Source organism: Mirounga angustirostris, unplaced genomic scaffold (genome assembly GCF_029215605.1).
Source record: "Mirounga angustirostris isolate CCGP_5_RB_7025 unplaced genomic scaffold, mMirAng1.0.hap1 SCAF_4, whole genome shotgun sequence".
NCBI lineage: Eukaryota > Metazoa > Chordata > Mammalia > Carnivora > Phocidae > Mirounga > Mirounga angustirostris.
In genome coordinates this window covers 145,219,006-145,241,979 of record NW_026991712.1, presented here as the reverse complement: position 1 = coordinate 145,241,979, position 22,974 = coordinate 145,219,006, and the positions used below count along the sequence as shown (strand labels likewise).

Genomic DNA, 22,974 nt, shown 5'->3' with positions numbered 1-22,974 from the left:
GTCAGTGGAGTGCCAGGTCCAGAACCTCGGTCTCTCGATTTCAAGTCCCATTTTATCTTCACTTTGCCACCTGGATGTGAGAAGGGAACGATACGCCAGAGAACACCAGTGGCATGACCACTGTTCCAGCAGCACAGCCATGGTGTGAAGACAGCCCAGAAAATGCCTGTGACATCTGATGGCATCTCCTCCCCCCTCTTCTGGGGCTCAGCATCATGGCTCAGAGCTCAGACTCTGAGCTAAGGGGCACCTGGGTTCAAATCATAACTCTGCCGTTCCAAGTGAACTTGAGCGAATTATTTTTACTCCTGCAGACCTCAGTTTCTTAACTTGTAGAATAAAGATAAGAACAGTATCTAGACTTCACCAGATGGTTGTGAGGATCATGCAGGCCAAGTATTTTAAGGGGGACTTTGCGTACTTTCATGATACTTTTAGTATATACGTGCATATATAGATTATACTTCTGGTGTATACGTATATACATATATATTTAGTATTTGAAAATACTTTTTTTTTTAAAGATTTTATATATTTGTCAGAGAGAAAGAGCACGAGCTGGGGGAGGGGCAGGCAGAGGGAGAAGCAGGCTCCCTGCTGAGCAAGGACCACCCCCCCCCCCATTTGGGATTCGATCCCAGGACCCCGGGATCATGACCTGAGCCAAAGGCAGATGCTTAACCGACTGAGCCACCCAGGTGCCCTGGAAAATACTTTTACTAATAGCATTAACCACATGAAATAAACAGTATTAATCAAATCAAATTCTACTTCATCTGCCAACTGTGCTGGCTCAGATATTCTGAAATGGGATCCAGGGGTGGTGAGCAGGGTTGAGGACGGTGGCCCGGAAGCTTACCGCGAGGATGGCGATGACAATCCCCACGGCGCAGAGCACAGCATCGTTTATCGTCTCACCGGTTTTCGGGGGATACTTGATGCTCTCGTCATTGCAGTAAAACCCTCGGTGGTAAGGCTTGATGGTGCTTGTCTCAATGATGAGGAAGGGCAGGCCAGCTGCTCAAGACGGAGCCACCACAGGGACCAGGAAAAAAAAAGAGAGAAAGAGAGAGAAAGGGAAAACATCAATAAAAGGAGGCCAGAGAAGCACTGACCGACAGCAAAGACCACCCCGAACAACAGCATTGACAGGGATAGTAATTCCTTGCATTTGTAGCGACGTCAGGACCACAGAGAGCACTCAGGACATGCATGCCCTTCCTTTCTGGTCACCCCCAACAGGAGCACAGAATGACCCTCTTGTCTTGTCCAAGAGCGTGTGCTGTGGGAGGCAGAAGAGCTGGGGCAGGAGCTTTGCCCCTGCACACAACACCCTGCTAAAGTTAGACCCAATTTGTAATAATGACCAAAAGAGCCTCAAGTTTAATGACGTCTCGTTCTCCAAGTGCGACAGCCGTCACCATTCCCCCTTGGAAAAGCTCATCCCAAGGCTCTGCTGCTTGGAGCAGGGAAGGCCTTGGAGTCACAGAACCTGAAGTTGAATCTCAGATCCACCACTCCCTAGCAACGTGGCCTTTGGTTCTAATTCTGTCCTCCTGCGCCTCAGTTTCCTCACAAATGAGTTGTGGGGACGAGGACGGAAGATTGAAGCCCATAGGACTTCTAGCGTGGCGCCTGGTACATAGTAGCTGTTCAGTGGTGCCCTTTTCAACCTCTTTCTTCCACTGAAGAATCACTAACAAGACTATGCGAGCTGAGTGGGGCCCTGCCGCACCAGGTCGCCCTCGCAGCTGCTGCCAGTTTATCAGTGTTAGCTCAGATGCCGTTCTCTTAAAGGTCATGGCAAATGGATTCCATCACCTGCCAGGAAAAGCTCCTCATAACACTGAAGCAAAAAGCGAAGGCCTACAGTATCTCTTGTCTGATCATTGCAACGGCCTCCACATCGGTCTCCTGCCCTTCACTCTCTCTCACACGTATCTACCAGTTCACTTCCTGACCACGAGCATGTCACTGCCTTGCTTAAGTCTCTTCAATGGCTCCCCATTGCACAGGACGAGATAAAGTCCCGCAGTCTGACCTCTGGGGTTCCCTGTGACCTGGTCCTCCTCTCTCTTGACTCATGGTCTGCTGCCCTCCTGGACACGGCCTCCATGGAGACAGTACACAGAGACTGTGTTTTGGTTCATACTCTTCTCTCAGACTGGAAGACCTCTTCTTCCCCTACCACCCAAGTTCAACACCAAGCTGCCATGCCACTTCACAAAGTCAAAGGTGAGCCGCTAAATGTTAGGACTGGGGAAGACCAAGAAAAATATCTTGTTAACAGCCAGCACTGACGGAACAGCTAACACCAGCAATGTGGAAGGTACTTTATACCCATTTTTGCATTGAATCTTCCAACAACCTGAAGCGGTCACATTAAATCATCATGTAAGCACCCGTCGTTCATCTTCAAGCGAAGAGAACAGAGACTAAGAATATTTTGCTCATTCAGAGTCTCTCAGTCTACCCCCAAATGCCCGAATCCCCTAATTTAACTTTGCAAGTTGGTTTCATCCAACTGTGAATTTCAATAGCTGAAAAATCCCAAGATAAGCGGTTGTTTAAAAGATAAAATTCCATTTTCATGTTTCTCAAAAAGGAATTAAATTCACGTCACATTGCTCGCAGCCCCAGACTGCCTCTTAAAAAAAAAATGTACCATGAACTCCACAATTTTTCAATTACTTTGGTCCAGACCACCAGCGATAAAAATGCTCACTTTCTAAAAAGTGTATTTAGGTATCACTGTGCATACACACATGGATTTATTTGGTTTTATTCTTTGGATTTATTTGAATTCTACGGCTATTTATTTTGTGACCCCTAACTGCTTCCTGCTAGAACAACAATTTACTTTATCAAATTCATACTGGTGCTTTGAAAAGAAAGAAACAGCAAACACACCACAGCATTGTGCCTGACCTTCTCAAAGTAAACACAGAGGGGCCCTGGAAGGCAGTAACCATTAGCTCTTGAGACTCTGTCTCTGCGAAGGAGTGAAGCGGGCAAGGGGGGGCACTGGGTAAGCATGGTGGCATAGAAATGACAAGAGTAGGCAGCCAATCTTCGGGGGTAGGGGGGCTGGGAGAGAAAAAATATCATATGGGCCTGAACCATCTTCATTCTACTACTCAGCGTTTTGAAATGTGGCCAAGTTGGCTATGAAAAGTAGCTGAGAAGCCAGCAGTATGATATTAATAGTCCACTTTTAAAGTTTCACACATTGTGATAAAACGTCGAGCTCCACGTCTGAGCCTGGCCATAGCCTCTGTGGTGCCTGGGAGCCAAAGCGTTGCTAATAAACTCAGGAAGGGAAAAGACCCTGAGTGCCTTACATTTGTGCTACGCTCTTAGGCCCCAGCTTCTATTTTTAATAGCGTTCACATGATAGGCCTGTAAAACATATGTTTCTAAGGACAATAAAACACATATAAAAGAGCTGTGGAGTTAGACAGAACTGGGTTAATGATCTCAACTCTGCTCCCTGCTACTTGAGCACGTTAGTTCACATCTCCCCAACGCCCTTCTCATCTGTGCAATGGGAAGAACGAGATCTAGTCTGGGGATTGCCAGGATGATGTAATATGCCACTATCCTGACCCATTCATTTATTCAACAAATATTTATTCAGTCTTCACTATGTGCATGGAAGTACAAGCAATACAAAGACGGCATAAATCCTGCCCTCAGGGAGCTTACCGTCTAGTACGGGAAGACGTGATGGAATAAAATCAGCACAGGAAGTTGCTTTAGTTAAAAGAAATCAAGCAACAGCACTGGGTAAAATCAGCATGGCATCCGGCGCACGCTATGGACACTCAGTAGATGTTAAAAGGATGAAGTGGTGGGGGGCAATCCCACAGAGAAGGCTAGTAAAGAAAATCTGTTTATTCCGTTCCTTTGCCCTCTCTTAACCTGGGAACAATCCAAATCCTTTCTCCTCCTCCTTTGCCTAAGGCTCGGGGAGTTTCCGGTTCTGATTATATGGATGATGACCACAAACAGACAAGAAGTTGGCTCTGAATGTGTTCTGTTTAGTTTCTTGAAAAGCATGGAGATAGCATTTAGAAAACCCAATGGCTTTTTCTGTCTCCCCTACAAACTTGTGGTATGATTGGGGGGGATGCCAGTCAAGTCTTGACTTTGCTCCAGAAGAGAGTAACCTCAGATTCCATTCAGTTGATGGGAAAAGCAGAAACATTTTCTCAACGGGGCAGCTAGTCCTCAAACGACAGAGCATCATGCCTTGCCTCTCCAGGACACAGGGAAGAGGCTGTTCTTTTCCAGAGCAGGATCTCCATTTCCAACACTGGCACCATCTTTATTACCAACCACTATGGTCCCCAATCCCTTCATTTCAAAAAAATTCCCAGTGCTGGTGCCTGGGAATCTTGAGGTGAACACATCATACATAGTACCTACCCTCAATAGGCTCATGGTATTTTAAGAAAATTACAAAAACAAGTGCATTAAAATATTTCTAAATGTGAGGACTGACATATAGAGTACAGGGAGGGCCCAGCAAGACTACTCTACCAGGAACACCAAAGATGGCTCATGGAGGATGAGAGGCTTGAGGGAATCCTCATGTGAGTAGGAGGTGTTTTGGATCCAGAGACTAAGTACACTCAAGAAACTCCATGTAGTTTAGGGATTTCAGTAAGGCAGTCATTAAAACTGATGGCCATTATAAGAATACGATTTTAAACTTGGCTACAGAGCTGGAAGAGACACACAAGTAGACAATGAAAGGAAGAAACTGAAAGCTGGCACAGACGCAACGATAGTAGCTAATACTTACTCAACGACTATTATGTGCCCAAACCGTGCTGAGGAACCCCACATGAACGTCTGCCATTTGACAAACCTGGATGCCTACTATGTCCTCAGCACTGACCGGGCCACTGTGCTGACGGAAGCCCCAGCCTTCAAGTGGCCCAAGGGCTAATGGGAGAACAGTCATAAAAATGAACACATTCAGTCCACCCTAAGATTCAAGGGGATTGAAGTGACTTACCAGAGACACGAGGACTTCTGAGTGCTTTCTAAAGTCAGTGAGTCACTTAAAACAGAGAAGGAAGCCCCTATGAGTATTGATAAATTAGCTACAGCTCAGCAAATTTCATGGCCTCTGAAGAAAAAGAGGCTTTCTATGGAACCGTCAAGGCAATAAATAGCATGGGTGATTATTCACTGAATATTTACCATGTACCAAACATGGGCTCAGTATCTAATTTAACCAACACTCTGAAGTCAATATCCTGGACTTTAGATTTATCTGTAATGAAAGGTAATTACAAGTTTTTGCAAAGCAAAACCAAAAAGTGTGTGTGTGTGTACATACCATCTGGTGATTCTAGACCCCAACTCAAAGCACTTCCCCTCCTTTTAATCAAGGATCAATTAACTTCCTATACCTCCAGGGACCTCTTGGCTTATGTAGGCTGCAGAGGAGGCGAAATACGAACTCACTGACAAACACTTAATGGGCAGAAAATCAAAGCATGAAGAAAGGCCCCTGTGTTGGGTTCGGGCCTTTGAAACTTCTTGGGCTTTGAAAAACTAACACTTGAGCAGGTTGGGTGGTTTGGGGGTGGGGTGTAAAAAAACACAGGGTAAGTTTCTGTGGCCCACCCATTGATAAAGTCATGTGGGAAGTGTTACCAAAGTGACCCAGCCCCAGAACCCTGCCCCCTTCAGCCCCAGCTTCACGTTTGCACAAAATTAAACACAGCCTCCTGCTCTCAAAGTGCTTTTTAGAAAGCCCGCGGTGTGCGTCAGGGAAAGAGTGGGGGTGGGAGAGTGAATAAGAAATCTCCACACTTTGGCAGGACCCAACTCAGAGCATCAAGGAGGGGCTGCCCATGGCTCCAATAGACCAAGGCCTTCGAGTGCTTTCTCAGAGTTGTCCGGCTTTCTACTTCATCCAATCTGTAGTTACCGTAAAATAAGCAAAATCCAGGATCTGTAATAATTAAACAATAATTACACAAACACCTACCCACAGAAGAGTCGGTGCAGAATCCTTGTATGGTATCAAGCGCAGACTCACTGCTCCAATCAGTGAACTCCACGACAGCACTTTAAGATTTTATTTTTATTTATTTATTTGAGAGAGAGAATGAGATAGAGCGAGCATGAGAGGGGAGAGGGGAGAGGGTCAGAGGGAGAAGCAGACTCCCTGCCGAGCAGGGAGCCCGATGCGGGACTCGATCCCGGGACTCCAGGATCATGACCTGAGCCAAAGGCAGTCGCTTAACCGACTGAGCCACCCAGGCGCCCCAACACTTTAGACATCAGTACAGTATAGACTCTACTGTTCTGCTCGTTTTACAAATGATAGACTGAGGCTCCGAAAATTTAAGCAGCTCATCCAAAGTGCAAAGCTAGCAAAGGGTGCCAATACGGACCAGGTGGTAGAAATACAAATGGGAGGCATGGGGCTTCTGATTTCAAACTTAGAGTCCAATTAGGAATTAATGTATCTGAACTTCCCCAAGAGCTGTGAAAAGGTACGTTATTATTTTCATTTGTAGCCACCAGAAAGCTGAGGCCAGAAGTTTTGTAACGTGGCCAGGGTTCCCACGTGAGTCAGGTGGTCCCTGGGATTTGAACCCAGGTCTGTCTGTCTTTTGGTTCATGTCTTCTTACTCCATGACCTGACCCTCCCTTTCTTTATAAATGTATTCCCTGTTAAAATATGACCAACTGCTTTTTTTTTTAATCACTTAAGGCTAGAATGGTCAACCCAACTACTACTTAGAGGTTCAAAATACAAATATTTATGTTGCTTGTAAGTGACAGGGTTTCTATTTAAAGTAATTAATTGCTACTGGTCTTAGAAGTGTGCAAACTTTCTTCGGTTTACGATATTTGTCCAGATTTTTATACTGGACACAATCCAGATGAGACAAAACTAAGTTTACTATGAAGGCGTTTCCCACCTTTCAAACGGGCTGCCATGAAAAACACTTGTTGTTGGCTGGTGTGAACAGGCAATATTCTGGGTCTAGGGGTTTTCTCTGACAAATGCTCATTCTTCAAAACTGCAAAGTCCAGTCCCTTTCTTCACAAAAAGAAGATTGTCAGAACCGAAAGCAACTCCGTGGTAGAAGTGAAGAAATTAGTGGCTGATCTAGTCCTGGTGCCTGGGTTTCCCGAGCCCAAGTCCAGGGCCCTCAGTGTAATTCCACAAACATGTAGGACAGTTCCTGAGTATGGGGCACTATTAGGTGCTGGGGACACACAATGTCAAGATCCTGCACCGTTTCTGAGTTTCTCAACTTTGGAAAGTCTCAGGTTCCATGACAAAGGGACACCTGTCTTTAGTCTAATCATAGGTGTCAGAAAGAACTTTGGATGGCCTTCCTTATTGGAAAGTGCTTAAGGAGAAAACATTTTATTCTCCAAAATAATATGGGCCACCTCAAAACTCTTAGCTCTGTTTTGGGCCTTTTCAGTTGGGATTTTGAAAGGGTTGTCAGATCCACTAGGGACTTAAAAAACAAACTCACCAACAGCGCATGATTCAGACCTTTTCACGAAGAGAGCCCCCACCCTCTTTTGTAGACCTGATAATACACAAGTACCAGAGCTAACAGACTTACAACTCCTCTATCCCAGGTCAAACTGGGTTACCTCCTTCCTCTTTGGACCCCTCTTTTAAATAAGGATTAGAGTAAATTTGCATTCATTGGGTACCTACTATGTGCCAGGAGCTCTGGATACATCAACTGATGTAACTCAAAACAATCCTCTAAAATAATTATTAGCATACAGCCAAAGAATTGAGAATCAGAGAGATTATATTTCACCACTATTTGGTAAGAGCAGTGTAACCAGGATATATAATAGAATACTGAGACCTTTGAAGTTCATTCAGAGATGGGGCCAGTTAGCCTTTTTTGCTAAGTACACATAGGAACTAGGTCTATATACAGACATTGGGAAAGCTACAAAGCTCTGGAAAAGTGTATGCTGACCTTGAGCAGGGATAAAAAGCAAGGCTCTTCCTTAGATGATGCTGAGATGGATTTATATAGATCCAGCTACTCTCCTGCCTCAGTCTCCCTGATGACCCAAATGTGTTTATTTCCAATATGGCTGCCCAGAGCTAGGACATAAGAATCCCAATGTGTGCATGGGGTTTAATAGCTCTTACATAAATAATCACATTTGATCTTCCTAACAACCCCATGAAATAATGTCTTAACATCTAGATTAAAGTACCCCTGGAAAACTCCTACATGTCTTTCAAGACTTAAATATCTCTTCTACAAAGGATTCACTGAGCCATGTTAGCCACTCTGGCAGAGTTACTTTATCCAATTTATCCATGAACTTCAGAGTCAGGCAGACAGGATTTTACATCCTACTTCTATTACCCGCTGTGCTTACCGTATGACCTTGGGCAAGTCACTTTACCTCTCTGGGCTTCATCAATGTACAATAGGACTTTGTACAATAATTCCCAATGTACAGAGTTGATTGTGAGGACTGAGATGACACAGTTTATAAAATATCCAATTGCCTGGCTCCATAAATGTTAGCTTCTGCTCCTGCATGTGACAGGAAGCCACTGAAAGCTTTTAAGCAGGTATAAGATGTGATCAGAGTTCAGTCAAAAGCTCCCTCAAGCCGCTGGGGTCTGCCAACTCCTTCCCAAATGCAATCTGATCCCACGGGAAAAGCACGCTCATAAAATCCTCTAATTCCAGGGACTTCTTGGGATTGTACATAGAAGGGGCTTCGACAGTGGTTAGCAGGACCTGGCACCCTGATGCAGAGAAGAAATGTCGCGGCAGGAACCCTGCCACGCACTGTCAAAAGATCATACAAGGCTGAATGGGAGGTAAGCCTATAAAGGTGAAAAAAATTCCCTTTTCATTTTCCCAAAGAGTTAAAACACACATTCGTCAGCATGCACACTCCCACCCAAGCTATGCTGCCCAGGTGTACACAAAGCACCAGGTTTACGTGGAAGTAAGATAAACAACCCGTGGACTGGCAGGACATCAGACACCTGGGAGGGCCAAAGTTCGAGACAGTCCAAAGGCAAGACTGGAGCCAGACGCATTGCCAAAAGTGAGGAGTCGGAGCACTATTGGAGACGCTGTGAGAACCAAATGAGGCTGGTGGGCAATCCAAGGCCACCAGGGCACCGAGCTGCCTGGGCCAATCTAGGTCAAAGGTCACATGCTGGCAGCCCAGCACCGAGTGGGACGCACAGAGATGTTCTGTTTGGTCACCCACGGCTTACATTTCTCAACATCGGTTGTTACCATTTCATGACAGCGGGTCTCACGCGACATCCAGAGTGCCAGCTATAACCGTGGCTGTATGTGCCCTCTGCCATTCCTACCGTCTCCCTGACATCCAGGCTGCCGGTCAGTCGTCACTGTCCCTGAGCATGAACTGTCGATTCTCCTACGCCTGGTCTGCGTCCGTCATTTATGTTACCCACCCGGCCCCTGTAGACATTTTGCTTTTTCCACTGCTGCTCTTGAAAATATGAAGTTCTTGGATGAACCCATAAAAATACAAGTAACTAACTCTTGGTTCAACCATGCCCTCCATGGTAGGTAATGGCCTCATGAGACAAGTGTGTATGTGTAGGAATATATATATCTGTTTTATATATGATATAAACTCATATGCATGAGTTTATATATCTATTTTAACCTGAAGCCTATCTGTGTTCAATTATAAACCCAGTATGATTTATCCAGCATACTCTAGCATGGCAATTATTCCTTTTTCTGTAAGTCCCCTGCACTAGCTGAGAGTTTCTTCAGAAAAGGGTCCATATTTTATTCATCTCTATATGCCCAGCACAAAGAGTAATTCCTAGTACTAAGTGGGTGCTTCACAGATGGATACTGGATAAATGTATACAGGACACAAACTAAAATCCAGACAATGTGGCTCTGCCCCAAATACAGTGTATAGCTTATAGATCCCTTTTTCCCCCACCTTTCTGAATTTTCATCTGAACTCTCTCACATCTCAACTCCTGTTTTTCTAACACGATCCCCCAAAACAACACACCACCAGACGTCCTCATGAAGAGCAGAGAAATCCGTGAAGAATTATTTACGGGGCACCTGACCAGTTTCAAGTCTCAGATGTGTGGCTATTGGGCTGGATGACTGCTAAGACCCTGAATTTTCGGTTTCCCAGTCTGTCATGTAGTGAAACTATCAGGAAATACTTTGTAGGGTACCCCCAGGTAAGCTGAGCAGGCTGCTCAGTGGCCCCACTCCACCCTGCCCAGTTGTCCCAGGGGCCTAGAGATCCATTTCGGCGCACCCCTGGCCCACTTCCTGTGATCCTCCTGGGAATGGCTGCCCAGGAGAAAGCTCCCAGTAGAGGAAGAGCACAAATCTCAAGAAAGCAGCTCCGATCTGGGTTTGAAAACCCAGTTTTGCCACTTAAAAACATTTATGCAACCATGAGCAAGCTGCTTCACTTCCTCAGAGCCCCCACTGGAAAAAGAGGATGCCGATACCCATTTTAAAGAGCTATGAGGATGACCCATCCCAGGGCAGGGATTTAACGAAGGTGAGTTCTCTGCCCTCCCAGCCTGAAAATCTACTCTCCAGCTGTTTACATGATGCCAATCAGCCTGCCTGACCGGTTTCCTCTGGTTTCCTCAAGAAGGTGGCCAGACTAAGCTGGACAAGGCTGTATCAGCTCCGACAAGGACTGTCACTCCAGTCAAGTGATGCTGGAGCCATTCCAGGGTGCCAGGGATAAGACAACCCTCGCGCCAGGAGCACACTCCCCACTCCCAGCCTGTCAACGTCCCTTCTGTAGAACCCAGAAACCTTTTTCCAATCTGACAGCTCCCACCTGCACAAGTAATTCCCCGATGCAATTTTGTAACTGAATACAAGCCCTGAAAGCTGGAAAGTTTGAAGTCCAAAATAATCTCTCTGACCTTCTGCCTAAACACTCACTAATCACTTTTTAATTTGTCGTTTATTTCCTCTCTCGGTGCTGTATTCACGGGCTACATTTTTGTTTTAGAAGTATCCGGGGAGGGAATGGTGTTACAGGACACCTGATTAAAGTACCAGTCAAACTTCTCTTCTCTACATCCGAGGCCTGGTGTATGCCCCATCAGGATTTCCAGAATGCACTGGGTGGCCAGAAAGTGAAGGAGAAAAAAGGTGCTTTGAAGCAGAGTCCTCACTGGGAGAATTATGGGCTACAGGAATTAATAGGATGTGGTCCCTGCCCTCTAAAAATGCAGACTCTCGGGACAGCTACCCATGATGCAGTGGGACAGGACCCACCAGGGAGGCCTTTCTAAATTGCCCAGGGAGCACGGAGGCATGACTGGGCTGCCAGCAGGGATGTAATACCAGTTTACTGACTAACCCAGTAAATGCATTTCAAAGATTCCTTGCCGTCATTTGAATGCCAACAACAGAGTTAAGGCTATACAAAAAAATTTTTAAATAAAAGTAATTAAAAAAGAAAATCCAGAACTGGAAAGATTCCCCCCCAAAACAGTTAACAAAACTGCTGTCGTAACCCAGCCTCATCCCCTACCCAACTTTTAACCCCGAGGAAAAATGAGAAAAGGAGTTTGAGGGAGGCCATCTAATTCCTAAAACACAGATGCTGAAAAGATGCTAAAAAGGAAACACTGGCAGCTAAAAATGTTGCTCACTCCAGAAGAAATGTCTTACTTGGAGACAAAGGTTTCTAGTTTAATCATCACTAGGATTACTACAAACTGAAATAAGTTGAATCCAAATAGATGGACTAGGGTCATTCCACATTGTATGTTTATCCTAGCGAATTAGGCAACCTTTCACCGACTGAATAATGAAGTCTCAAGTAGTCAGAGCTGGGTCAGCTCAGCCAATGTCTTGGAGAAGAAAATGATTTCCACACTAGTTTCTGATTCAGTGAAGAGATGCCTGCTATCCATAAGAAGACAACACAAGTGAGTTTGGGAGTATTAGTTAAGTTTCTCTTGGCAAGGCGACCTCAAAAAACAAATACCAACCCACACTAACTGACGATGCTAATGACTCGTCTTCATCAGTGTTAGTGAGGCTATCTATATAGTCACACTTCTGCTCTCTCAGGCTGTGTTTCTTCACGTGCAAAATGAAAGGGACGATTTTATCAGGTGTCTTAGGGACATTTCTAATTCAGGAGTTTTCGCCTTTAGCCTAGATGTTTTATAAACAAACTGCAAGTTTCCTTCCCGTGGCATCCTTACGGGGCAGATGGATGGGCATCGCCACTTGCCCGCTATGCCCGCTGGGGTAACAGGGGCACACTACGTTCTTTTAAGTCTGGGAAGACACACTGGCTGAGCAGCGCCCTCCAGAATTCAAAGGTGCTCATTTATAAAAGAACAGCTCCAGCAAACATCCCCGAATCTGCAGACCTTCAGATGCAAACTGAATTCATGACTGGCAGCTCTTGGCTCTGTCAAAGGAGGAGGTTAAGAGCAAAAATGCCCTGTGGGTTGGAGGCAGATGGGAATGAGCATCAGCTCCTGCAGCAGACTGGGTACTATTGTAGGCGCTTGAGAGCGGGGCCTCCTTCATTCCTCCTAGTCATCCTTTCCAGGGAAGTAGCACCAACTAGGTTTTGCAAAGGCCCAGACTGAAGATCAGAAACAAGGTCGTGGAGCAGCAGGGCAGAAATGCCACTGGGCCAGGCTGGCTCTCCACAGCTCTGGGCAGCCAGCGCTTGTCCTATCTGTAGGTGCTCTTGCCCAGACCAAGAAGGGGTGCCTCTGGCAAACTGGCTGGTTCCCCGGAGTTAGAAATTCCTGTGCTCTGGGGCTACCCTCAGCTGCTCCGGCAGCCCTCCCCTTCCCCCCCACCAGGATGGGGATAACAAAATGTGGGCATTCAGATACAGGAGAACGGGCTGCAGTAAAAACCCCCTGTGGTTTGCTATAGGAACCCTATTGTTCCAGAGGGAAGCTCTTTTGCCAAAACTCTCCAGGAAGCCACGCTCTGTGATGCATTTTTCAGCTGTTGAGAGAAAAGGGTAGTTCCTGGGATGTTTCTTCAATGGTACTGGAAGCCAGGCCCTTAATCCTTGAAAAGCAACAAGGAGCCAGCTTCCCTCAGAGGGACAGAATGTCTAGTGTCCTTCTTCCAAATAAAAACATAAAAACTCCTCATCTTCCCCCTTACAACCTCCCCAAATGTGTGAATCAGGCAGAGGGACAGAAGAAGGTAGTGAAGCCCAAGGGGGGGTGGCGGTTCAGGCCTTCTCTGCACCCCTCCTCCCCTCATGGCCCTGCCCACCTGACCTCCCTATAGCAGTAAATTACAAAGCCCCCACTGTTCTCTCTGCCCATCCTCCCCATACCTCCCTAACCACCCCCCCCCCCACACACACATACATTTTTTTTAAGGGCGAAATGCCAAATAACATTATTCCCCTTCACCATGGTATTGCCATGAGAGCTGCCTGGTATGTTTGCCTGAAAATTGGAAGGTTTTCATGGAAATCTCGGCCTCCACTACAGCTCTCCCTTTGTGGAAGTGGACTTGGAAAGAAATGGAAGGCCCCTAACTGGAACCTAATTGGGCAGAGAAGAGCAGAGAGCAAGGCCCCTGGGATTGCTCAGAGGCCAGAGGGGTACCCGACCGTGCCGTTGGCAGCCTGGAACGGGCCCCTTGTGCCGCAGCTCGTCCCTCTGCACAATGTGGCTCTCTGTACTGGGCAGCCTCCCCTCAGACCAGGGACCCTATTATGCAACTGCAGGGGGCAGGGGAGCACAGGCAGCGCATATATTACCACCCAAGGGTGCAACACAGGTATCCCCGGCGCATGGAGGTCAACGGCAGGAAACGGTTTCACAGACCATCTGAATCAGCGGAGCGCCAAGAAAAATCGAAAATGGTTTTCTGAGTTTGGTCAGGTTTTGTGACCCTCTGGAAGGAGCAGACCTCGCACGAGTCCCTCCCTTCTCTCGTTGTGGCAGTGTGACCCCGGACCAGAGAATTCTCAGGACCTCCGCGTCAGGCCGCAGGGAAGAGGGGCCGTGAGGATCTCCCAAGCTGGGATGTATGGAGGGTCACACAGCTGGGCACGCACGCAGCGCACGCACTCGGGGTCTCCCTCCCCCGCCACAACACGAGGCGGGGGCGGGGGGGGCAGGCTGCCGGGCGCAGGACCGGATCCGTGAGAAATCATCTCTCCTCTCCTGCTCCCTGTACCACTGAGAGCAAAACTGTGGATGTGGGCTCCTGCTTGTCCATCAAGATGACAGAATGGGTCTCGGGCAATTCATTATTCAACAAACTGGCCCTTCACAAATCCCATCCAAAGGAATGGTTTGATGCCTTTCATTACACTGACTATACAAAATACTGAAAGACCAGCGCACTTCAAAAGCCTCACAAAAACCCAGGCCTGGGTTTGGCAGGAGTTCCTCAGCCACTGGGTTTTTCTGTGTGTGGTTTATAATAACATGCAAGCCTGATGCCAACTCCTAATCTATTAAGGGACTGCCAATTAGCAGGGGGCTTAGAGCTGCAGGTTTGAGAACTGGGGAGCAGGTCTAATTAGGGTTCCAAGTCATTTCTCTCTATCACCCCCTCTCAATCTGACACCAGGTATACTGGCCTATTGTTCTGCCTAGAACCTTTCTGTATTTCTCAGCACGCTTTGTTTGTTTCAAGGTTCCAGGCCTGAAGGCTAGTGCTGATTTTCACATCTGTCTTGCAGGGTAAAATTGGGCATTGAACGAGGTTATTCTCTGGATAGTGACTTTCAGATTTGGCCAATCATCAAAATCACCAGGGACACTCAATTAAAAAACACATACCAGGCACTACCCAGACCTGCTTAATAACTCAATCAGAATTCCCAGGACAAGGGCCTGAGAAGTTGAGCTTAATAACTCAATCAGAATTCCCAGGACAAGGGCCTGAGGAGTCTCAACTGTCACAAGCCTTTGAAATGATTCTATTCCCAGGTGATTTGGGAGTCATTGCTCTAAAAAGTAAAAACAATTTCATTTTGAATTCAAGGGCTTTTAGAAAAATGGATGCATAATATACATAAAATGAAACTTTTATATGCATACACCAAATAAACACAATTTTAAACCACAATGAATATCAAATGTTTGGAGTGCCTGTGGGGGGGGGGTGGCTCAGTCCATTAAGTGTCTGCCTTCTGCTCAGGTCTTGATCCCAGGGTCCTGGGATCAAGCCCCGCATCAGGCTCCCTGCTCAGCGGGGAGCCTGCTTCCCCCTCTCTCTCTGCTGCTCCCCCTGCTTGTGCTCTCTTTCTGTCAAATAAATAAATAAAACCTTTAAAAATATATACCAAATGTCTGCCATTGCACCTATGTGTGCTGGAGCCAGGAAATACTGAGATGAATAAAACAGGTTTCCCACCCTCAGAAGAGCTCCCTGTCTAGGGACGCAGCAACATCCCAGCAGAAGAACCAGTCTTTCTTACCTAGGGATCCTGTGAGATTGCAAACCTGCAGCTCTTCCTTCCTCCTTTCTCTTCTGCCTCATGGTGGACTTCGCTTTCCAGTATCTTTGCCAAATGGCACCAAAAAGGAAACAGAATGATTTCAGACACCCAACTTCAGAGGCCTATCTTAGAAGGGCAGAAAAAGGGCGCCTGGGTGGCTCAGATGGTTGGGCGTCTGCCTTCGGCTCAGGTCACGATCCTGGAGTCCCGGGATCGAGTCCCGCATCGGGCTCCCGGCTCAGCGGGGAGCCTGCTTCTCCCTCTGACCCTCTCCCCTCTCATGCTGTTTCTCTCTCGCTCGCTCTCTAAAAAATAAATAAAATCTTAAAAAAAAAAAAAAAAAAAGAAGGGCAGAAAAAGCCGGAGAAACATATGGGTTCAAGAGACAGGAGAAATATGGGCCTTACGACGGCCTAGGCTGAAGACCGAAAGAGAGTGGGTCCCTGCCAGCAGACGAAGCCCTGGGCTGGGTTTTGGAGCCCAAGCCTGGATAACTTTCTCCACTGAGAGTCCCTGCTCTTCACTGAGCCTCCTTAGCTATAAAAGAGAGGAAACTGGGACTGGGTGGTCATATCCCAAAGCATGTGTAGTATGAGCCTTTTCCCTGGAGTCTTCACGCAAGTTCACTGCTGAGTCTCAAAGGGAGATGTACAAACTCGAAGAACCGGAACTCTCCAGAACACTCTCTCAAGAAAAGTGAGCCTAACCGATCTCTCACTGGCTCTAAAATCATGTTTCATGTATATGGCTTTCAAACAAGACGCGCTTCTCAGCTGGCAGAAACAGTGTTTTGTATTTACCCTCTGCAGTGCTGGATGCGCAGCAGAGACTCGACGTTAATCCATCTAGGCTAGACAGGGTCACGGCCAGACTGCTTTACAAAGATGACTCTGGCAGCCGTGTGGAGGACAGCCTGGATCACAGGGTCCTCAGAACTCAAGCTCCCTGCTAACTGAGGCGTGACCAACCACCTTCCCGAGGAAAAGCCTTCTGCATTTCGTAGACACATCCCCATCAACCCCGAACGCGATGTAGGAAGGCCTCCCACAGCCTTGACGCCATGCTAGGTCCTGGCCAGCACAACTCAAATAAACACTGCCTGCTCTCCAGGAGAGTCTGAGGCTACTTCCCTTCTTGCTTTAAACACCTCTCTGGAACCGACTGCTACAGCCGCCCTGTTCAGACTCTCGGGTTATCTTAATACACAGCACTCTTCGGGAGCATACCTCGGTGCAGGTTAGAAGCAAACAGCTCGAGAGGGCAACCCATCTATTGGCAACTGAAGTACAACAGCTTGGTGTGGCTCTAAGCATGGGGACTTTGGAGTCAGACACTGCTGGGTCTCGTCTCCACCTTCACCACGTCGGTTCCCCTCACAGGGATGTGAGAGGAATGAGAGCCTAGGAGCAAAGATGCTAAGACAATGCCTGGCACCCAGGAATGCTCGGTAACTGTTACTATGACAACGGTGGGATGGTGTGTCTTCTGCAGCAAGGACAGAGAGAGGTGTTATCTTGGCCCACAAAGAAACCCATTGTTTACCTCATGCGCAGTTACTGAATAGGTACCATGAAAGTCACCAAGCCTTTGGCTTTTTTGTGAGACACGAGTGAGAGACACTATAGATTATCAGGGAAAAAAACGCAGGCTTGGGGGGTCAATTCCATTTGCATTTGAACCTCGGATCTGTCTCTTTTTAGTCCTGTGACATCGCACGAGCTGGCGTCTCGAAGGCCATCTGTGGAATGGGGCTAGCTGAGCCCATCTTAAGGGGTTCCTGTGAAATTGAGAGACACAGTACGACATATAAAGTGCACTCAATTCATGGGAGTGGTTGCTGTTGCTCATGGTCTTCCCCACAAAAGACATCAGCATGAAGGAAGGCGCTTAGGGCAGCCCTTTGCCCCCACGTGGGAGCTCTTCACGTCCTTTAAAGCAGCCAAGGGCAACAATAAATGTAGAGTTTTCTAAAATACCAGTGTCTTTTCAATGTTTGATTATTTCCAGCCAAAGGAAAATAACTGGGGATTTTCGTAGCATTTCTTGCTGGTCTGAATGGAATGTCCCTCGGGACTTCCTTGGACCTTCACTTCATATTGATAAGTCTCCATCTCCATGGAGACTATTTGTTCACTTTCTCTTCATTCACTTTTTTCCAATAAATATTTATGATGCGCCCACAATGAACAAAGGACAGATGTGAGAGCAACTGGGGAATATGCAGCGATTAGAGGTCAAACCCTTTTTTTAAATTCCTGCGAGGGGGCACCTGGGTGGCTCAGTCACTGGGCGTCTGCCTTCGGCTCAGGTCATGATCCCAGGGTCCTGGGATCGAGCCCTGCATCAGGCTCTCTGCTCGGTGGGAAGCCTGCTTCTCCCTCTCCCACTCCCCCTGCTTGTGTTCCCTCTCTCGCTGTCTGTCATATACATAAATAAAAAATCTTAAAAAAATAAAATAAATTCCTGTGAGGAAGTTAAGAAAAACAGTAGGGGGCGGTGGGGCACCTGGGTGGCTCAGTTGGTTAAGCGACTGCCTTCGGCTCAGGTCATGATCCTGGAGTCCCGGGATCTAGTCCCGCATGGGGCTTCTTGCTCGACAGGGAGTCTGCTTCTCCCTCTGACCCTCCCCCCTCTCATGCTTTCTCTCATTCTCTCTCTAATAAAATAAAATCCTAAAAAAAAAAGAGTAGGGGTCGGCCCGAGTGCGCTCAGTGAAAAAGAGACACAGGGATCTACGTACTGCACAACGCCAGAAGTCACTACTTCCAGGCTTCGGTTCCAGCCAGGACTGAAACTCAGTGCCATTCCCACTCCTGCTTCACAGAGAAGGCTGAGCAGGCCCCATACAACCTCCTCTGCTCAAGAGCTGCACCGGGGACCTTGTATTTCTTGTGCACATCCCACCCTACGCACCACGGCCCGGCTGACTGCGTTAGCTGGGTATTGTTATACTGGTTCTGGCCTTCCCTGGGGTCTACTGGTGTGTATGTGGCATCCACGCCAAACTTATCGCACTGAATTAGCAATAAGGAAACAGAAACACCCGAAGTGTGGGACATACTGTAAAATAATTGGCCAGAACACTTCAAGAAACGCCATGTTATATATATATATATACATAAAAGATGAGAATCTGTTGCAGGTAAAGGAGACTAAAGAGACTGTATCAAATATGAGTGAAACCTGATTAGATCTTGGATCCAAAAAAAATCTATAAAAGAGATATTGGGACAACTGTACAATTTTGCATATGAACCTTATATTAGATATTACTGAATAAATGTTACTTTTCTTGTAAAAAAAATGTGCATGGGGGGGTGTAGTTGGCACACGTGTGTGTATACGTAGCTTGCCATAATCCCTCAGGAGAATAACAAAAAACTAAAGGGAAGCTACATAAAGGATAAGGAAACAAGATGAAAACTGATGAGCCATATGCAATATTGGCTGGTTTTACAATGAAACGTGATCCAACTGCCAGGGAATCATTGGGATGCCCCAGAGCCTATGGGGTGCTGTATTCCCCGGTACTTCCAATAAGAATGGGACAATCTGTGCAACAGGCTTAGCAAACACTTTAGAACAATGAGAAGTTTTAACAAAGCATGGTGTACTGTACTTAACTTCATTTTTAAGTAACATGATTACACTGGTTTCAGCTGGTCAAACAGTTAAATTTAGCAATTAATAACCATCATCAAACATTGTCTCACACTAATCAAATTCAAATCAAGGAAGTCATTTTTTTTCTTCATTCACGGTATTTTCAATTCATGGGTAGAAAACAGGATGTGATGATAATGCACATTTCAGAGTCACAGAAGCCTAAATTCAAATCTCAAACTACCTGCCTGGGGCCTCATTTTCCTTGCATATAAATGGAGGGGTGCTATGGCTTGGAGTGTCCCCTCCCCCCCAAAAAAATTCATAGTCAAAGTCCTAGCCCCAGGACCTCAAGGGTGTGACCTGATTTGGAAATGGGGTCTTTACAGAGGTAGTTAAGTTACAATGATGTCATTAGAGTAGATTCTAATCCAATATGACAAGTGACCTGCAAAAATGGGGATATTTGGACGTAGAGACACCCGCACAGGGCCTACAGGGAGGATGCCATATTCACATGAAGACCACCATCTTCGGCCAAGAAGAGAGACATGGAACACCTCTTCCCTCACAACCTTCAGAAGGAACCACCTTGCATCACTTTGATCTTGAACTCGTAGCCACCAGAGTTGTAAGATAATAATTTCTGCCATTTCAGCCACTCAGTTCATGGTACTTTGTTACAGTAGCCCTAGCAAGCAGGGGCAATAGGACCTACCCCAGAGAGTTTTAATTTGGGGGAGGAAGGCAAGGAAAGCAAAAGGGAATGAAGAGAAATCTGTGTGATTAAAGGGTAATCCTTAATTCTGAATGACTGTAAAGAGAAATAACTTTAATTATGGCAATTAGTAGCAACACAGAAAATCGTATGAATATATATGTATGTATATATACCTACTAAATAACTGAAAGAAAATCAAATAAAAATGACTAAAAGGAAATATGCCAAATGGTACTTGCATTAGGTAGTAGATTATGGGTGATTTTCTCCCTTCTCCCAAATTTTGGGTAGTTTAAAACATCAGTGATGAAAAACAAAGTCATAGATTTAAAAAAAAAAAGGCTAAAAATGTATGCTAGTGTCAAAATACTTGGGTTTTTCCATTTTTTCAATTTTTACTGAACAACGTCTAATATGTATCAGGCCCCGAGTTAGGCACCAGGAATATGGAAGTAAAAAGAAGAACATCCCTGCCTCAGATTTCACTGTCAGGGTTCTACATAAACCAATATTTATCCTTTCCACCTCTCCAAATACGTATAGGCATGCAATATTTCCTCCAAATTTCAATCTCCTGTGCAAAATGCTCTAATTCAAAGAGGGAAAGAAAAGTTGCCTGTGTGGTCCAGATACCGATAAACACATCAGAAACTCTTCTTCTAAATGTCGTTGTTCAATAAACCAATCAGCTGTTATCACTTCTCTGATTAAGTCCAGTTGTCAAAAACACCACCTGCAAGCGGGAATCAAAAGAGGGAGACAGCTGTCCCTGCATCTCATGACAACATCTAACTGATGTTAGGGTAACCTAACCTGTCTGCAGATTCAAGGCCCTGGCCCCTCTGAATTCAAGTGTGCTTGCATTTGCTGGTTGAGCAGCCCATCCGTAAAACTATGTAGGAACAATAGCAGTTAACTGCCACATAAACAATGCTAACAGGTAGAGGCTGGATACCCTTAGATCTTGACTCTCAAAAGCCACCCAGCATGGGCTACATTCTTGATGCACGTGGGGGGCAAAGAGTACGCATTTAAGATCACTCATCTATGACAAACTGTCCCTTCTTGCTCACAGCTCGGAGCCCCATCTGTTCCAGAAAACTCAAGTTTTCCAAATGTGTGCCCCAAAGTCACTGCACCTCTTCTAGGTGATGGTCCCAGCTGACCCAGGCCCTCCCAGGCTCAGTTCTGTGGTCAGTGGTTCTGCCAAACCCTCTCATTTCCTTCTGTTGTCCCCATTGTTCTATTTCACCCCCCACCCCGTCCTCTCCCCCAATCTTACCCAGCAGTTGACAGGAAGTGGGTCTTTACTGCTCATGGAAGTGTTTGCTTAGCAGGTACAGTTTAGATACATAAAAATGAAGAACAGGGGAAAAAAAATGGAGAATAGAACCCGCCAGAACTTATTTTCTCCTCCTTGAGTTATATCCCTGAGTCTTCTCCATGTTTATCACTCTTCTCTAACTGACCTGTGCCCGCAGGGCTCCATCTATTGGGTTGGTTTGCTGCTGTTAATCTGTGAAGATGAGTATTAGAAGCGTGACTTCAGGGAAGGTCAAATTTAAAAACCTGTTTGGGGGGGGTTGGTGCGGGGAGGAGGGTCATGCGTACGTGAACACAGCGGTGGGTACTTATGAAGAAGGGCAGTCTCCTTCCCTTCAAACCTTCAAGTTTGAGCTCCTTGAACAGGAACCATACCCTTTCAACTCCACAGCTCCTAGCAGAGAGCAGGTGATCAGTAAATGTTGCACGAATACACGGGTGAGTAAGTGAATTCGTGAGCATAGCTGCTTTGGGTCTTGAAAGAAAACCTTTGGTCTCAGGTCAGACAGCCTTGCTAGAATGGTCATGTCTGTGTGTACCTTCATGGATCATTTCCCTCTTCTGCGAAAAGACATACAAAGAGCGGTAAGTCCATATTCTACAGGCATGTTGATTAAGCGGAGAGAGGAAAGATAACAGCTTCTGAAACCAACTTTTGAGGGTTTTGCAATAAACTCTCACTGTATGGAGAAAGTTTATACTTCCTCCATCGATCTCATAGTCCCTCTCCTCCTCGGCAAGTCCCGGGGCGCTGTTCCAATCCCACACTGCTCTGTGCTGAGGCCAAAGCCCCGTTTCCTGCCTCAAAAGGCCCTTTGTTTGGGCTCTCTTTCCAAATCAGCGTATCCTGAGCTTGAACCCTCCTGCTTTTGAGAACTCAGATGCCTTGGCAGCAGAAGGCCTTGCCAGCAGGTTTGTAGTCCTAACAGCTTTCAAAAACCTCAATGTGAAGGCATGTCCAAAGCTAAGAAACTCTTTTCATGGGAGGGGGGGAGACAGAGTATTATTTTAAGAGTTGCAAAAACAACTTCAAATTGACTCTTTAGTCTTTAATTGCTACCAGAAGACTGAGAACTTCTTGTTCTCTTGTATTTAATTAAGATATAGTTTTAATCAACTTTAAATGATATTGGTTAATATGCTCGGCTTAATCTCTCAGGCAAGTTTTGCCTCAGGACACTGGAATGCATTAAAGATGAACTCCCAGCGTGCACTCTCCCAACCGGAAAACATCTCCCTTCAGCGAGAGCCGATGGAAAGGTAGCTGCATGGTGCAGCTGCTAAAGGATTCTCTGGAAGGACTCCAGAGCTACTTTTCAAAGATCAGGTAAGTTATGTCTAATCCATGCTTTGTATACTACACGTGCTGTAAATCCAGGTGGCACTCTCTTACACGCTTATTTGTTCTGAAGCTTGCCAATTATCTCGGACAGGTAACAGTTCCTGAACAAAAAGTTTTGAGGGAGCAGGGCAGAGATTAATGCAGAAGAGCCTATGGCCTGCCAGGCATCTTCCAATCTTGGGACAACCTCTAAGATAGGAATTACTGTCCCCATTTGCCAGACGAGGAAACTGAATTTCAGAGAGATTACGACCCTTGCCTTGGCTTGTAGCTAGCAAAATGGTGGAACCAAGATTTGAGCCCAGAATAGCCCCAAGACACATCCTTTTTCCATTCTTAGAGTGGAACACTTTAGGCAAGACTTAAGTTGGGGGAACTTGGTAGGTGAACCTCTTCATCTCTCCTCTTATGTTGAAATCCTGTGACAGGATTCAGGCATTCAATACAGCCAAGACTCCCAACTAAGCACTGTGCGAGGTGCAGCCTTTTGTATTTTATGGCC

General features: G+C 46.2%; 1 protein-coding gene across 1 annotated transcript in view; it reads right to left on the bottom strand.

Annotated features, from left to right (window-relative positions):
* Nucleotides 1-22,974, bottom strand: part of PLPP3 (phospholipid phosphatase 3) — an 83,851-nt gene that overhangs the window by 41,044 nt on the left and 19,833 nt on the right. Inside the window, exon 2 of the mRNA XM_045897606.3 lies at nucleotides 860-1,017. Within this exon, the coding sequence (XP_045753562.1) occupies nucleotides 860-1,017 (158 nt within the window). The remainder of the gene's footprint in view (nucleotides 1-859; nucleotides 1,018-22,974) is intronic.